The sequence below is a fragment of the Paramisgurnus dabryanus genome, chromosome 17 (genome assembly GCF_030506205.2).
Source record: "Paramisgurnus dabryanus chromosome 17, PD_genome_1.1, whole genome shotgun sequence".
Classification (NCBI taxonomy): Eukaryota; Metazoa; Chordata; class Actinopteri; order Cypriniformes; family Cobitidae; genus Paramisgurnus; species Paramisgurnus dabryanus.
In genome coordinates, this window is record NC_133353.1 from 9,057,309 (window position 1) to 9,075,649 (window position 18,341).

General features: G+C 35.6%; 1 protein-coding gene across 1 annotated transcript; it reads left to right on the forward strand.

Annotated features, from left to right (window-relative positions):
- Positions 1-5,261: 5,261 nt before the first annotated feature.
- On the forward strand, positions 5,262-13,548 carry tunar (TCL1 upstream neural differentiation-associated RNA). The gene is made up of 2 exons (XM_065255128.2): positions 5,262-6,152; positions 11,841-13,548. The coding sequence occupies exons 1-2, from the start codon at positions 6,081-6,083 to the stop codon at positions 12,024-12,026; spliced, it is 258 nt and encodes an 85-aa protein (XP_065111200.1). The 5' UTR covers positions 5,262-6,080; the 3' UTR covers positions 12,027-13,548.
- Positions 13,549-18,341: the final 4,793 nt, after the last annotated feature.

Genomic DNA, 18,341 nt, shown 5'->3' on the forward strand with positions numbered 1-18,341 from the left:
AAGTAGGCAGCTGTTACCGCTGATACAGACTCTTGATAAATTATGGATAAGGACTCGGTCTAAAATAAAGCTCAGTGGCTGTTTACCTGAAATTCAGTGTGACATATTCAAAACTCCTGCTCATTATTATCTGCTGTCAGAGGACTTCATTAAAACACTGAAGATAGAAACACACAAACACGCACACAAACTGTATAAACAAACACACAAACAGACATAAACAAACTCGCACTGCATGCAAAAGAAAAACTTCTGTTTCTGAAGGCCAGTGATTTCAATTTCAATCTGAAATCAAATCAAAATGATTGATTTAGAGAAAATTGACCAGCATCCTTGTATGTCACATAATGTCTCATTCAGAAGTTTCTAAAGCATAAATCACCAAGTGTGTAAGAAGCACAAACACAGAGTCTGATGGTTCTTTGTGTTTTTTCAGGTAATCACATTTCTCTTGAAGCTTTAACCCAGCTGCTGAGCACATTCAGTGTTAATCCTAAAGCTTTATTCAATGTTTAATTACGTTGAGAAGAATCTGCTGCTGATCACATCAATGTCCTGCTCTCTACCTGTTTATTTACAGATCACAACACTAAAGTTTACTCACTTCACAGACGTAAGTAAAGTAGTGTCTGAAACACTTCAGTATCTGAAATGACCATACAACTGAGGCATATAAACAACATAAAATCAGTTTAACACATGAGAAACATGATGTTTAAGTGAATATGTATAGGAGTGTTAGGTTGTTGTGCCGCAGTAAACATTGAGTTTCTCTGTGTTCATCTCACAGGCGATTCCTGTGTGCTGACTGCGCTTGAGATTTCTATCAGAATTAAATGCAGTGCTTGCATAATTTCACTACTGAAAGTCAGTCGCTCATCTGCTTTGATGTGCTTTTGAAAGATCTGACCATCAACACGAGATGATCCACAGACCTTCAATAATTCAGCTGTCCCGAACATATGGAGACTTTTGCACTGCTCAGTGTTGTCTATAAGTCACCAGTAATCTCGCAAGTGTTACATTTAAAGTTCTAGAAGAAATCTCAATGACAAACTGTGCTCAAATTTGCCAAGATACCAAAACATTTAACATTCAACCGCTTCATATTCTTACTTCAAATTGTAATATAAACAATTGTCTCATTTTCTATTTTCTCTCTCAACTAAGACTGTAGGTTGAACATTTGAGACAAAGCCAATACTTTATTGAAACAAACAGGTACCCATCTTTTAAAGATTATTACATTTTTGTGTATTTGGTGTAATAAAATCTCATGGTTTATGGTTCACCTGCTTCTGTAAAATGCATTGATTTTGTACAAAGCTCATCGTTCTGAAAAGCTCAGTCTCCTCTGATTGGCCAGCTTACCAGTATGTTATGATTGGCCTGAATTCCTCTGACATGTGACGCTTCTCACCATGTTTTGAAGATACGAGCCAAATCTGGTCCAAAAAATGCAGATGACCAAGCTGATCAATCAGCTTTACTAGCGGGGCTTGAGCAGAACGTAACAGATTGGTAAGGTAAAGATATTAAAACATAAAACCATGTATGCATTAGTAATCATATAAATGACAAACAACAAGTGCTACTCTACACTGCACAAAGCTTGTGTTTAATTCATGGTTCAGTCGGTAGTAAATTCTTTAAATAGAAAAACATAGATGACTTACAGGCGGGCGGAGTTATGATAATGACCATTGTGTCCATGTCAACCGGCTGAGGAAGTAAACTGTTGCCTACAATCTGTGTGTTTGTTGTAGTACTGAACTATGGTTTTATTATAATAAAAGCGGTGAATGTGTCTGAGATTTTTCTTCTTTTCAAGGATTTTCTTGATAAACACAAACAGTATCTGTTTCTGTGAATGTCAATACTTCACATACTGAAAACTTACACAGTGGACCGCTGGTAAAGTCTGATCTTCTAATCTCTGAGTAAGTGAGTGAGTGAGTGAGTGAGTGAGAGAGAGAGAGAGAGAGAGAGAGAGAGTGAGAGAGAGAGAGAGTGAGAGAGAGAGAGAGAGAGAGAGAGAGAGAGAGAGAGAGAGAGAGAGAGAGAGAGAGAGAGAGAGAGAGAGATCTCACATGGATAAGTATTAATCCCTTTGAATGATCCTGAAGACCTGACATTCCTTTTTTAGTTTCTAAAAAATTTCTCAAAAGTTTCACTAATACTACAGTATGACAGATTTAGGTTTTATAATATTTTCTCTCCAGATTATTCAACTACAACCAGACACATCCAACACTTTATTTCCTATCAATACATTTTCAATAAAGTTGAGCTTCACAAGACCATCTACAGACCTTCAGCAATACAACTGAAGCTTAAAGAAATAAACCAGACTACCAAAGTAAAATAATACAATATTATAAAGAAATATGTAAGGAATAATTGACAACGGGCCATTGAATTATTAGAAAATAATGCACACCCAAGGTTTTTTATTTTTTATTGCAATCAAAAAGAATATACATCGACAAATAATAATTTTCAAGTAATAAACATAAGAAATCATCAGGAAAGATAAGTACATGGAGTCTAATGCACACCCAAGGTGCGTTACACCGCAGGTGTGCATTATTTTCAAATAATTCAAAGGACCAGAGTCCTCTTATACCACAGTTACCACAAACATTGCTCTGGTGCCTATTTTTAAGACATTTGACAAGTTAAGTGTGCGGTTATCAGAAATGAATGCGAACCCACTGAACATTTCTCAGCCAATCAGAATACAGCATTCAACAGACCTGTGGTATAATACTGAATAAAGATGAGAATAATAGCAGTCCTTATATGCATCACAATTTCATTTGCACATCTTATGCTTTGGATGTCCAGCTTTCAGTGTTTTGTAGTCTCTAATGTTGCCGTTTGTTGCGTGATGAAGATCAGATCTTTCCTCAGACACACAACACTGACAGATGTACTGTATACTTTAACAACTCATGTAAACAATAACAAAGCCATACGTTTCTGTATCCAAAACAATTCCGTTCCTAATGCAATCATAATTTTCATGACAGATGTCCAGTGAAATCACAATAATGCACAAATTTCCTTATACAGTGAGAGTTCATTTGGACCCGGTTCAGTGACACACATATGAGCTCGCTACGATCACTGCTAGGGATGAATGACGGATGTCTATAAATGAATGAAGCCGTCACCAGAACACAACATCAGCACTATCCTCCTATAAAAAAGTCATTAATTACACAGATCAATTAAAATAGCATCTTGCTCTTTACATCATTTGGTCCTTTACAAAAAAGATCATGCAACTTCATGATGCTTTCCTATTAACAGATCCAGGGTTGCAACTTTGACCTTGAATTTATAAGTTAATAAAACATTTAACCATTCATGCTATAAGCAAATCATAACATGGACCTCATCATAAAATGTGTTTTTAAGATTGGGATTAAATCAACAACGAAAAAATAGTTGTAGAGGTCAAACGCTGTGCCTCAAATCAAACTCTTCAATATTTTACAGAAGATTCATCTATTAAAGATCAGTTTGATTAAATGCAAACATAAACCGGCTCAAAAACCAACAAACAGAAATATAACTTTACTTTTTTGACATTATAAATTGAATTGCTAGCGAAACGCATTCAATTAGTTCTGATACAAGAGCAATACAGACTGACAGCTTTAAAGAATAACATTATTCCAGCAGTTTCAGGCTTTCTAGAACCGTTTCCAATACCATCACGTCTTAGGGAAATGGCCCTAAAAAGTCTATGGTAGGGTTTTTTTCGGTTTTACAGCAAGGTCAGTGTTTTAATCTTTGACCAAGTGAAAATTGTGCTGTATGTGGTAAAACTAAAGCCTTCCCCCCTCCATCCTGAACTAATGTCGGCGATGCCCTTTTCAACTTGGTCAGAAACACTTAGGATGAAAGGTTTAATCGCATTGCTCTGGGCCACTTCAAGGTCTTGTTGTCTTTATTCTGCAAACACATGCAAACTTCTTTCTGCTGCGTGAGTCCAGGCGATCTCGGGCAGGTGAGTCCCACGGCTCTGGGCTGAGGATAAAAATGCGTGAGAATTATTATTTTTTTTATATTTCAGGAATGCTGCTCGCATGAAATTTGACTGACCTGCATTTCTAAATCAATCTGTGTTGTGATTAAAACAGCAAAACTCTTGAGAGGTTTACTCAACAGAATTCTGTCTGGTTTGATTAATCGTTATACCTGTGAACCTGGACGTTCAAAGTAAGCTGATCTGAGACAGGACACGCTGTAAGCAATAAAATTATGCCTGCTAGTGATTTTAGTTGAGCAAATGTTTCCTTTGCATTTCCATTTTTATTGCCGGGCCATTGTACAGGCGACACAACGCAAGCTTAAAACCAATTTGTTTTGATTTTTCTAGATGTTGAACTTCCTATTTAATATCCCGGCCACATCAATTACTGTGCATTTAAAAATGTTGGCCATACAGGCGCAAATCTAATCACATCAGGGATCACTGAGTTTGTTGTCTATTTTGTATTAACTTTATGAAGCAGAAACTTGACTGTACTGTACAACCAGGGTTAAAAAACACATTCAAGTTCCTTAAAGAAATATAACACTTCTGCTATCATTAACTCAACATCAGGTCCGGCAAAAAACTCTTTTTCGAACAAAAATACAAACGTGAGAAATGGTTCAGAGGGATGGTTGTGTGTTTATCCACCTTTAGTTTAGACACGTGAGCTCACCTGAAGCTGGATTTCTACACACACAGGATACAATCTACATTATTTATGCATTTATAACAAGAGTAGTTCAATCGTAGAGCATTGCGTGAGCAGCACAAATGTTCAAGGGTTTGAAGTGGTAATAAAAACATTTATATCTTGTAATGCACTGTAAGTCACGTTGGATAAAAGCATCTTTCAAATGCATAAATATAAGAAGAGAAGGCATACTTCTGTACCTCATTCATTGTGTTTTAAAGGGAAGTTGAAAGGTTTTAGAGCATTCACTGAAGCTATTAGCCTTCACTAATTGAATCTGACAGGTTGTGTGCGACTGCTGTGCCAGGTTTAATTTAGGTGTCATCGCTTTTAAAGTCTAACACAAGCTTCACTCCCGAGTCTTGTGTCTGCTTTATAAAACTGGCAGGAATGAACATCAGATGACCCTCTGGGGTTTCGACCCGGTTAAGGGTTCTCATGTGCCCTCGAGAGGAATTCAACCCATTATTAACTTGCCTTTGATGAGCAGAGAATGCATAGAAAGAGACTGTGGCGCACCCCAAGTGTGTGTCACGGGTGCCACAATCCCTCCCAAAAACCTCCCGTAACGACATCCGGGTGCAACATCTCACACCACACGATAGAAAAATTAAAAGCGGAGAGATTCGACTGTCTGAGACCATCCCCCTCATTAAGGCCGCTGTCATAAACGCTTCTTGTCGTGAGGCATTCCTGTAGCGGTCCTGAGACGGTTGCCAGGCAACCCGGTCTGCATTGAAATGCAAGAGAGAGGGAATCAGGGGATGCCGCCTGCCTCTGGAGCATCACGTCGAGCGGTACGACTCCCCCTCACAACGACCCACCGAATACAAGCGCGAGCGAGACTTCACATCAACAACAGCAGATTTTTCATCTCACTTTTCCTGCCGTCTTCCTCTCAGGCATGATATTTGTATCGTTTTCGAGATTCAGAATAAGGCCAGCAACTCTTTGACAAGATTTATGATTGAAGTTTAAGACACAGAATTCATCCTCCGGTCTTCCACAGGAATAAAGGTCATCTAGTTTGTTACTGGATCCCTGCCTAATTAAAAAGAGGAAGATAAAACTTAACACTTGATCTCGCCGCCCATCTTTTCCTTCACTCTTTTGTTCATTTTTGTCTCACAAGAGAAAGAGCAAGCAGAACTGAAGAGAAAAGAGACAGAGCATTTTTCACAAACAGCTGAACTCAGGAACAAGTGAGATGAACGCGGGCAAGAAAACATTAGGGAAACGACAAACGTCAGACGGCTGGAAAGCTGAAGCACGCTCCGTAATTCTGGAATTCCCTCTGAGCTAAAGGATGTGGGGATTCGACTTCTCGATCAGTTTCCACGGATGTCAGTGTGCTTTGGAAAGCCCATCCATCTCATCATGTCCAATGCTATGTTCTTCCTGATGCTGTGCAAGGTAAGACAAATCCCGTCTGTCAGGCGTCCAATCCAGATGATCTGGATTCCTATCTGCAAAACAAAAATTTTTATTGAGAAAAGATCATTTTATACATTACATTGTGGCTTTGTGACAAGAGCATAAAAGAGCATAATCATATTAATATTTAAAACTAATGCGATAAGTTTCTACTACAGTTAACTTCTGACAAATTAAAGGAATATTCTGCACATATTATATATTTTTATTAAAGCTGTTATGTTGGTAAATATTAAGAGGTAGAGGTAAATATAGATGTTGTATAATAGTGAAGTCAATTAAACTTTTACGATACACATAGAGGACGTTTTATTCAGTGACATATTAAAATAAATACTTTACATTTGTGTATATACTGTAAGTTATACCACATTGATTTATTTGTTTGTTATGACAAAGTCATTGTACTTTTGTGAGAAATATACAGTAAGCTACGGATCATCATCAATTCTTTTGTACACAGACATGAATAACACGAGTCGACATAGATGAACAGACATTGGCCGGTGGGCTTTGTTTTCATTGAAGATGTATTTGCTCAGGGGTGGTCTGTTTGTTTGTTTGTTTGTATGTATGAGGGTTTGTTCATTTGAACTGTATTTAAAACAACACCTAAAGCATTACTGTCTGTCAGAAGACATTATCTTCAAAGAGTTTTATGCCGGAAATAATTCATGTGGAAAAGATTTTACCATTCACCAATGTGAGGGGTTAATCTTCTCTGCAAATACTGCAAGTATCTTTGGTCTGGTTATGTTGGTTCTTTGTGGTAAATGTTACGTTTATCAATTTTGGCAACAATAAATAAATAAATGTATTAATGTTTATTATAATTTATCACATATATATATATATATATATATTCTCTAAAGCGCACGATGCACAGTCTAAAAGGGTGCGTCCGAATCCACTTTTGCTAATTTAATGACAGGAAAAATGGTTTGTGTGCCTAGCACACAGTCTAAAAGGGTATTCTCGTAATGAGTAATGGGTGTGTTTTTGGCATAACGTGCAATAAACCAATGAGAGTCTCTGCTTTTATCCCCTTTAAAGCCAATTGTGCTTGCGCCATGCTGATTCCCTATTTAGATGGTGGAATTTGTAAACTGAAAAACTAAGCGGAGGATGAAGACCACCAGTTTAAGAATGATGTTAAAAATTGTGTTGTTTTTATTTGCATTGAAATTGTTATTTTTAAAACCTTTGGTTATCTTTAAAAGTAATTTTCTTTCAGTCATAAGAGTAAAAATAACAGGCTTTTAATTGCTGTAAATTAATGGACAGCCTACATGATCAGTGTGATTTCAAAGAATAATTTACAAATATGCAAGAAAAGGTTTGTACTCTAAAAATACTTTATTTGTAATAAACACGAGATAAAGAATTTACAAACGTGTGGAGAGCCGAAACATTTCAGCACTCGGACAGCGCCGTGAGGGTTTCACCATATCCACATGCAGGTACAAAGTCATCATATACCTGTACAATACATTCGTTGGGTAGCATTTAAAAAAGATCATTCAAAATAAATGCAATATTTTCATTTGTTTAAAGCAAAACATTTAATTACTTATCAGGCTACAGATGAAGCTGCTCATTGTACCTCAATAATAATCTTTTACATTTTAATCCTTTAATTTTTCATGCTTAAAAATGTTTGTGTGCTGCTGCGCATCTGTGTGTGATAAGCAAACGCACATTGTTGTCCCATTTATCCCATATGTCCACATATTACTAAAGCGCTCATTAAATAACAAAAACAATATTGTGCCATTGACTTTAGAGCAGGTTTTAGTTGGTCAATGGCGTAGTCGCCTCAAAATAGCAACGCCCCAATAATGCGCCTGAACACACCTCGTTTTTAGACCAGAATGCATATGGGCGCAAATGCATTTGCTATTTAAACAGCGTGGCGCTGGACGTGAAAATGAAAACTGCGCCTGGCTAAAAAACACTTGAGTCACACATTGCGCCAGGCGTATGATAGGGCCCGATGTGTTTTTTCTTAAATTACAGTCAAAAAAACAAATGGCCCCGCCCCACACTCATGTTATTGTTAAGCCAATGTTGACGTGTTTGGGTTAATAAAGAAACAGATCAAAGCTTTTACAGTAACCACAATCTTTACAGTTTTCTATGAGTTATATAAACATAATAAAACACACATCATCTTTAATAATTGTACTGATGTTTGGCTGTTAATTCTGAAGTCTAGTTTCGAGGGATTTGACTTGACATCCCCGTGCACAATGTTCTTGGACTAATGTCTGACAGTTTGGCTGACTGACTGTGGATTCGACCCAACTGGCCTGCTGGTAAAACACTGCTGGAAATCCTCCAGTTAGTGTCTGAACACAGAGCAGCTGCTCCTCATAGTGAAGCCCTTTCCAGAACCCCCATTTTGGCAAGTGTGATGCTCGGTATCTTTCCCGAAAGCGTGTCTTCTATCAGTACAGAGCAGTTGTCCACATGCATGAGTGCACATCTAGTGTACGCAACATGATCTCACAAAAATCCGTGAAATAGTCACGCATTATTTTGCTCAGTTTTGCGTGACATTGTCACGTATTTCCACCATATTACGTGCCCCTGACACGACTTGCTTTTCCGTGACAGTTTCACGTATTGGTTACTCAACTGTTTTTCCTATTTTTAAACAATTTTCGCTTCGGTTTGGGGTTAGATTTGCTGTTTGCGTTAGGATGTCACTTAATGTATTGGTTTATAAAAAAATTTGTATGCTTTTCAAACCATCGTCGCCTGACGTTGGGGTTAGAGTTGGGTTTGGGTAAGGATGTCATTTTATGTAACAGAAGGTTGTTCTAACCCCAAACCGAAGCGACAATTGTAAGAAAATAGGAAAAACAGTTGAGTAACCAATACGTGAAACTGTCACGGAAAAGAAGTCGTGTCAGGGGCACGTAATATGGTGGAAATACGTGACAATGTCACGCAAAACTGAGCAAAATAATGCGTGACTATTTCACGTATTTTGTGAGATCAGGTTGAGTGTACAACAGGAGGGTTGAGTTTAAGGGAAGCCCTGTTTATCTCACAGAGGTGACACGTTACAGACAGATAGAGAGTAGATTCACACAAAACAACAATCACAGACAGTTCATGGATTATTAGTTCAAGGAAAAAAAATCTTTCAAATGGAAATTTATCTTACATTTTGTGTTTAGTAGTGGCTAAAGTCCAACACCCCTTAAAAGCTTTAATTTGCATCTTGCATATAAACCTGGAGAACCTAAACATTAAAGTGAATCACAAAAAAACTGCAGAAGATAACTTGTGTGTTTCTGCAGGTAATATCATAAACAAATGAAATGTTTAACATTTTTAAAACTGGAACATGTTTGCATTGAGAATGATATTATGTTCAATTGTGTGTGTTACAATTTTTTCAGCTTGCTCTTAAAATATCTTGATAATGCATAAGCTTTCACATACTGTACCTGTACCCAATAATTATTATCGGCAAAACAAGGCCGTAACCACACCTTGAAGATTTGTGGGGGGACCAAAACATCCAGGTCTATATGTATGTCATGCTGGCAAGATGAGTCGGAATGAGCAAATTTTCAAGAATGAGTCATTTATATTTTGACGTTCTCACAACAACTTTAAAAGGATGTATGCTTTATTGAAATCTGACAAAAAACCTGTTTGAAGTTGACAGAGGCAGCAAAGTAAATTTTGAGAAAAATTGAGTTAAAGATCTTGAAGATTCAAAAGCAAAATCACCGCATCATACCTTAAAATCACTAGTAAAAAAAATAGATTTGGCTGTTCAACATTTTTTATTGTTTGATTGACATTGAGACAGACAACTTTAAGATCTACTGAAATGCAAGGATCTAATATAATCTTACACATCAAATATTTTCCCAATACCAAACATTCACTTCAGACATAATTCATAAAACTGTAATTCTGTTTAGATGTCTATAGCGTGCTCACGCGTCTGAGCATGCTTCAGATCTGTTTACATGTCTTATCGCTTCTAATGTCTCTTTAAACATCAATCAGGTCCCAAACTTTTTCTCTCCTAATAGCTATTTAACATCAAGCAAGTTCTGCACTTTATTTTCAAATTCCTGCATGTTTTAAACCCAAAACCAAAATGTCAAATGTGCATATGGATGGAGACATGTCTTTGTATTAGATTAAGCATTTAGGACCGTACACCTCTAAAAAAAAAACATACAAATAAAAATCATTTTAGATGTTTAATGACCATTTAGGCCATTGGGATCACTAGACGAGGGCTTAAAGCTTCCTTAACCTAAAAAATGCCCTTTTATCAGAAAATGAGTCAACAGTGTGTGTACAAAAACATCCCAATTCATCTATTCTTCTTTGTGTAATCTCCTTTAAACTGCAACAGTCACAAAAACAGGCTGTTGAGGATCCCCTATCAATGTGATGTCACATTGATTACGCCCCACCCATGATCGGTCACAGAGTCTGCCTTATGAGCGCGTAGTTCAATCTTCTGCCATAGACACATGTTTTAATGTAGTCTAAAGCAAATGTGTAAGCACTCTATATGTTATATACAGGAGGGCAACAGAAGCTTTCTTTGCATTTAAAGAAACACACACAAAACAGCGCATTTTCATTGCGGCCACAAATGGCCATGTTTAACATTGTATAATGGAAATTCTGTGGTGTATTTTGAGCTGAAACTTTACAGACACATTTTGGGGATACCAGAGACTATTTTATATTTATATTGCTGACAACAACTAGGTTAGAGGCCCTAATACTTATTTTTATGAAAACCTCAATTTTGACCAAAATCAACATTTATACTTTTGCCTCTTGCTCAAAATTAGACGGTGCGCATTGCAACTTATTTCGCATTGGAATGAAAAGAGGTCCTGCTGGATCAATTTTCATTTCTACAAGATATGTTGACATGGTATCTATTAAGGAAAACACAGGGTGAGGATTTACTTTCTATTTATAACACGTATAAGAAACCGAAGGGCAGATTTTTGCTCTACTCATGTGGACTGAATGTCAAAGTAGATAAAGAGTCACACTCATCACAAATCGACAACATCAATGATTGTCAGAGGATCTGAAGATCAGACTGACCGCATCAGTTTAACTTCCTAATGAAAGTATAAAATATTCCCTCTCAATCTAGTTTTGATGCTTCATCATAGCCATAAATAATTAGATGGTATAAATGCTAAGTAGGAAAGGCAACAGCGTTTTACAAATACATGCGCATATAGCATATTTTCCATGAGTTAAGCTCATTTTCTAGTGGTTACTGTTTTATTTAGGGGATGATAGAAATGAATATATTTTTGATGACAAATCTCTTTCATAGCCCTTAATAAATCATAACTTTATAAAAGCTTTGAGGAAAACCAACGGGGCAATAAGATGCTGCACAGGCATTTGTGTGCATACTGTAATGAAAAACGATCCTGATTTCATTAGGTTTATTTTACACTGTGTATATATTAAAGTACAACTGCAAGAAGATTATATGCATTATGTTGCCCAAAATATGTGTATACTCCATTTAATAAACAGGTTTTGATACTTCCAGTTTGTGAAGGCTGTTCCCTTTTATTTCCTTTAAACACTAAAACATGTTATTATTAAAGTCACATCTCCTGATATCCAGTTTGTGTGTTTTACCAGATTGGTGTGAAAGGAAAACTGCAGACTTCTCCAAGGAAAATGTTAAACACTGCTGTAAGTGAGGAAGAAAAGAGAATTCAAGACAAAGAAAGCAAAGAGGAATCCATTCTGGCCATGCTGGGAATCATCGGGACTATCTTGAATCTTGTCGTCATCATCTTTGTGTATATCTACACAACTCTGTAACATCCTGAACACAAGGACTCACTTTCCTCAGAGATACTGGAATATATTTCATGAGAGATGCTGGCATGGAAAAACCCGTCCGGTCCATCGGGAGAGCACAGGGATGTGCGTCTGTGTCCCAGCACTCGGCGGCACAGATCCCTCATGGCTTCCCGTCAAACACAGAAAACATTCAACTGTAAATATGAATATTAAACTCAACATATTTCCAGTTCGCAGCGTACAGAAGATCAGGATGGTTTTTATGCATGATGCACTTTTCATTCCAACTTACTAATCGATTTTAATTGGAATTAATCACTGACATTTCTTACTCGAGAGTCGAACATCTTCAGACAACTACTAAAGTACTTCATCTTTCAGAATTTATAATGTTTCCCCCCTAAATACCTTATTAGACCTTAGCATCCATCTACTGTAAATGTTTTTGTCATTTAAAATGTTTTAATATACCCTTAAGTAATACATATTTATCTGAAATGCCATTTATATTGTTTGTATGTCATTCAGTGGTTTGGCTTAAAATGTGTTAAAAAGTTAATTAAAAGTAGATTTGGTGTTATTAGAAGAAGTTTTAACCTAGTTTAAATCCATGCATTGACTTTCTACCTATATAAAGTTTGTTTAGTCGTTTCTTTAGTATTATTGGTGCAGTATATCATGTATTGAAACTTAATTTTATAGTCATTCTCCTTTAAAGAATCGTAAATCTTGTATCTGTAAAAATACGGCTTCTTTTGAAAGTTTAAATCCTCGGTATTAAAAGGATTTATGTAAGCAGACAAGAAAGTTTAGCATAAATATAATCTGAACTGCCTTATGAAAGACTTGTAGCCCTCAATATAAAAATGGGCCATTTCAGACAAAACATTTATAAAATATCCTTTTTGCAAATGAAGGAAAATTTATGGTAAATCTGCTTTATGTATAGAATTTGTAATTTGTCATAGATTGTCCTAAATTTTTCCTAATGCCAACGTGAAACTCGTATTAACATAAAAGCACAAGAGCTGCAGGAATATTAGCAGAAGAAATGAATGTACATCATATAAAATATATTTCTGATATGACATCCAGCTGCGAAATGCATAAAGTGCCTGTTGTTTGCAAAATATTCCTCCAGTTAAGATAATCTTTCAATAAATATTCAAAATGTATAAAAACTTTAAACAGGATTTTCTTCATTGCAGCGTATGTTAAATATAAAGATCATGAGAACAGAAATGATAAGAATGTATTTAAAACTATCATCAGTGTTAACCTTTCCTGTCTTTGATTGGCTTTAATGTTTAGTTGAACTGCTTGTGCAAATCATGTGAAATAATATTAATATGACATATGGTTGAATTTTATTTCAGTTATATATTTATTCCTATATTTGCAGACAGATTGGTTTAAGGTGAAAACTCCTTCGTCCTGGGGGAATCTTGTCCGAAACTCTTTTTATGTATTTCATGTAACACTTTTACTTCCTACTGCTGATTTTGTAAATATTGATACGACTTACTGAAAACTAAATGAAACTTTCTTGGTAAAATACATTGACTTGCTCATTTCTTTTTTATGTTGAGTGGTTCCTATACCTATGCAGAAACATGTTATTGTTTTTTAGTGAATGCATGTGAGGGAAAATGTATTTATTTTAACAGTAGGGTGTTTGTTTCACTTCAGAAGTAAGGCAACCTGTTTTTTAATACATACACTAAAAAATGACCAAACTTAACACATGTGAAGAGGCTTTGGCTAATTTTATTTTAACTATGGGATGGATGTAATGTACAGTTGCCTAGCAACACATAGTTTACTTTGCAATCTCCAAAAAAGCCATGTCATTTTCCCAATAAGAAACAAATTAACCATCACTGACCAAAGTATTCAGTATATCTGTATAAAGTCAGGAAACTTATTTCCTGTTAACTTATTTCCTATTAACTTGTTTCCGATTAAAACTAAAAGAGAGAGGAGTAAGACCCACATCGCCGTCTGTCAATGTTAAAATATAAAGAAAAGAATATAAAAGAAAATGATTCCTTTAACTGCATGACTTTGGCTATATGAGGGTTAATTTTTTTTTAATAAAATCCTGAGATGAAGAAAGAGCAAGAGAAGTAAAAACAGCTTAACTCTTCGACTCTGTGAAATGATTCATTCAAGCGATTAATGTCATCTGAAGATTCACAGCTGCATAAACTCAAATGAGCCCAGGAGCCTTTTTCTCCCTCTCGTTGTTTTACCTGAATTAAAAGCATCCAGATGCTTAACACATAAATGAACAAACTACAGAAAACTACAGAAACTATTGACTATTTTCTTTAGTTAATAAACCAAATCAGATGAAGACTGCACATCAGATTATATATCACTTCGGTTTTGTGTTTCTAAAGTATAATGAAAGTTGTCACTGGGGTACACTCTTGTTGCTTTTGCACCCAAAAAGTAGACTTTTATACCTAAATGGTACATATTAGGAACTTTTTAAAAGGTACTGTCCCAGTGACAAAAAGGTACAACTTTTGTACCTCTTTTTCTGAGATTATACCTTTTAATTTTCAAAGTCATGGCTTTGGTACAAAGTAAGATTGCACATTAACTTTTAAATGCATGAAGTATTTGTGGCTATGTAGTATTAGTTTTCCTTAAACAAAATGTTTAAATGCTCTCTCATATTTCTAAGTGTCTGTAAAATGAATGTAAAATGTAATCCATTTTGTGTGGTTCATCTCTTGTAAGTGTGCATATTGAAAATCTTTGGTAATGCACTGAAAGCTCATCTCAACGGGTTGGGTTATGTCACACCTGTGAGGTGATGGAGGTTCTGGTTTAATCAGAAGAACATTACAGGTCACCAGTGGATCTATCTGGCTGCGTAAGTCGAGTGAAATGGATTTGTGGAGAGCTCGGTGCCTTACATAAATTTCATGGAGACTGCACACATTTCATCTGCTCTCGTTCCTCTCAAAACTTCTTCAAGCATTGATAAAAATCCTGATCTAAACCAGTGATGCTGATACCCTTGACAAATCCAAAATCTAAGATAAACCCTAAGGAAAAAAGACAAAAGAGGATCAGGGAAATCTGAATAAGAAGGAAGAAGATCGAAACACTAGAAGGAAAGTCAGGAAAGTGTGAAAATGTGACGAATAATTGGCAACCCTAAATCTTTACAGTATATGTTAATTAACAATAACAAAATCTAAATGGTTTAAGATAAAAGCATCTGCAAAACGAGTAAATGCATGATGCAAACATAAAGCGTTTAGAGATCAGATATGAAAACTGTATAATCTTATGCGAGCTCCTTTGTCATGTTTGACTACTTGATGGTGATTCATTATGTTAATATTTACTCACACAAGCTACACAGGATCGCTTTAATTTTTACTCAGTTCATCACTTTTGCTTGATTTTGCATTATGTGCTAGAACCCTAAAATTAAATTACTACTAATTAAGAACAGTAATCTGATAAACATAAACAAACTTACTTGTGACAAAAAGCTTTCATTACAAACAAAATAAAACATTCTGACATACAGTAGCCTATATTATCTGATTCAAGCTGATAGAAGAGCAACTTTGACTGAAATTAACACTCGTTACAATCGAGGTATGCAGCAAAGCATTTGTGAAGCCACAACACGCACAACTTTGAAGCGGATGGGCTACAACAGCAGAAGACCCCACCGGTTACAACTCATCTCCACTACAAATAGGAAAAAGTGGCTACAATTTGCACAAGTAAATCATGATGGTCAAAATAAACATGGATTGAAATTTAACAGGAGGAAATTTAATGTTAAAGGCAAAAAATTCATAGCAAAATTTACAACGAAAGCATGTCAAACCAATTTAACTTAGTCTTATAATTAAAGCAAATTTATTGTTAAAATAACACGGCACATCATGTGTGACGACATTTGTAAATAAAATCAGGTGGAGCGTGGCCGGAAATTCAGGGGCTCAAAAAATATGAAAATAAAAGGCAGAATGAAAAAGCCATTATATTAAAAAACAACTCCTTTGATGTCAGATAATGAAAATTACCTCCAGAGAATCTTCCCCAAAAACTGATCACACATTGATGACAGAGTTAAGTTAATGAAGTGGACATCTTTATTATGGTGAACTACAGAAAATACTTTGGGTGGAAATAAGGTACACAGAAATTGCACGTAACGCGTCCAGTCACGTTTACTTTGTGATATGAAGCAGTAAATAAAAATGACATTCGCCCTGGCTGCAAGCCACATTGTAATGAGGTCATCAGGGACCAAAGAAGCCTGATTCTCTCATCAGATGTCAGCAGAGTTTATCATGGCTCTATTGAACAGATTGGGCTCATACAATGAGTCAGATGTGAGAAAGAGATGAGGATGATAGGGACTTCTTTGATGTGTCACTTTGATTTCATAGAAGAAGCCCAGTTTTCACAGTTTTGCAAATATCGTCGTCTCTGTTTGAAGCACGAGTCCTAAAACACAGCGTCCTCTGCTGAAAAACTTAAATTCTTCACTCAAGCTCCACCTGTCTCCTCAGTTCACTGATATTTTAGCTTTATGAAATGGTAGGAATACTAGCTTGGATGAGTATAAAAGAAACTTCATTAAAATGTATAAATCAATTAAATGGTCTTTTATTTAATTCATACTTGCGCTTTCAAATAACATACTGTAGTGTCCAACACAGTTTCTGTGGAGCCGCATGCTTGCAATCCTCATAGGCCTACAATAAACATTTATATGTATTTATTTAACAAACATTTTTTATCCAAATGAGGGAGAATAAGAGCTGCAAACACACAAAGATGAATATATAGTATATCTCTGACATCTAGTGGCAAATCTGTGACAGCAGCACAAAATTCACTTCACAGTTTTTATTAAAATGTGATAAAAAAAAAAGAATAATGACATACCTTAATCAAAATACTTGAATGAATTAAAGTCAATAAAATTCAAAATTAAAAGAGTTGTCTTTATAATATTATTATCTATATAAAAATAGATTCTTAATAAAAATTGTGCTTTTATTTGCATTTATTTACTGAAAATTGAAATGGTGAAAACTTTGTGAAATTATCAAAAGATATGCAGTGTTTTCCGATTTAAAAATATGCAGTGTTTTCCAGAAATTTATATATATATTTTATTATTTTTGTTTTAAAGCAACACTAAAGAACTCTGGCTCTTTGCTCCCCCTACAGGTTAGAAGCGTAATTGTTCATTACCACTGTCATAAATACTGAGGCATAGCTGGCTCTGATTGGATTGTAGGTCTGCCGTAAAGCAAGTTTTTGTAGTATTCACTCGGACTACAGGACCACTACCCGACGTTTGGAAACTTCTTTAGTGCGGTTTTGGTCGATAGAGGGCTGCAAAGCGAATGTGAAAGTGCTGTTCACCCTGTTTAGAGTGGATGAACGACTGAAACTGTTTTGGAAGCGTTATTTTAAGGTAAAAAAAACTCTTTGGTGTTGCTTTAAGTTAAATATACTAGAGTGTTAGTATAGATTTAATAAATAAGACAACGGTGGAGTTCTCTGTGATGTTTTTTAAAGTGTCAGCTTTGTCTCAAATGTTTCTTCTAAAATTATTTAAACCTATAATGTAGCCTAATGTTGTTGGTGAATAGCAAAGCTCAGATATTGATTTTGAATTTGATGAGAAATGTTTGAGACTGAGCTGAAGTTTGAAGTGGATTTAAACTTTCAATTGAAACTACTTGGTGACATCTAAAGTGCAATGTTTTCTGAGTATGGCCTGTCTAAATATTTGATTAATAAGAGAGAAAAATCTAAATATTTAACTGTTTGGATTCATGTTTACAAGTGATTGTGAACTGAACCTGGTGCCGCATCAGAAGATCTCCTTAACAAATCTGTTTTTGTTAAAGAAATGATCCAGTTTCCAACTGGACAATCTGTCATGCATTTTCCATTAAAATCCATCATCCTTCAAAAACAAGAAAAAATGCACAATATTGACAAGCATAATAAACATGAGACTAAAAACATTTTAAGCATTGGGTCAAAAAATCCCAAACCTTGAAAATTTTTATATTTGACCCAACAATGGCATCCCCTTTTGACCCAATGAAAATTACCCAGTATTTTTTTATTGTGTAATAATGGCTACCTACTAACCTTACTAACTTAATCACCCCATAGACTTTATAGTACTTGTAAAAATGATTTACTATGGTAATCAGCAGCATATCAGCAGTAACATCTCTTGGGTATTAAACCATTGTGCACGCAGAACATTTATATAAGGTCAAAGCGAGATGAACTATTGAAAGGAGGCTTTCAGTACATAGT

Bases quoted from the DNA above. Each gene is read 5' to 3' on its own strand.
- tunar (XM_065255128.2), top strand. From the start codon at position 6,081: ATGTCAGTGTGCTTTGGAAAGCCCATCCATCTCATCATGTCCAATGCT. The intron at 6,153-11,840 runs GTAAGACAAATC...GTGTTTTACCAG, and splicing joins TCTTCCTGATGCTGTGCAAG to ATTGGTGTGAAAGGAAAACT.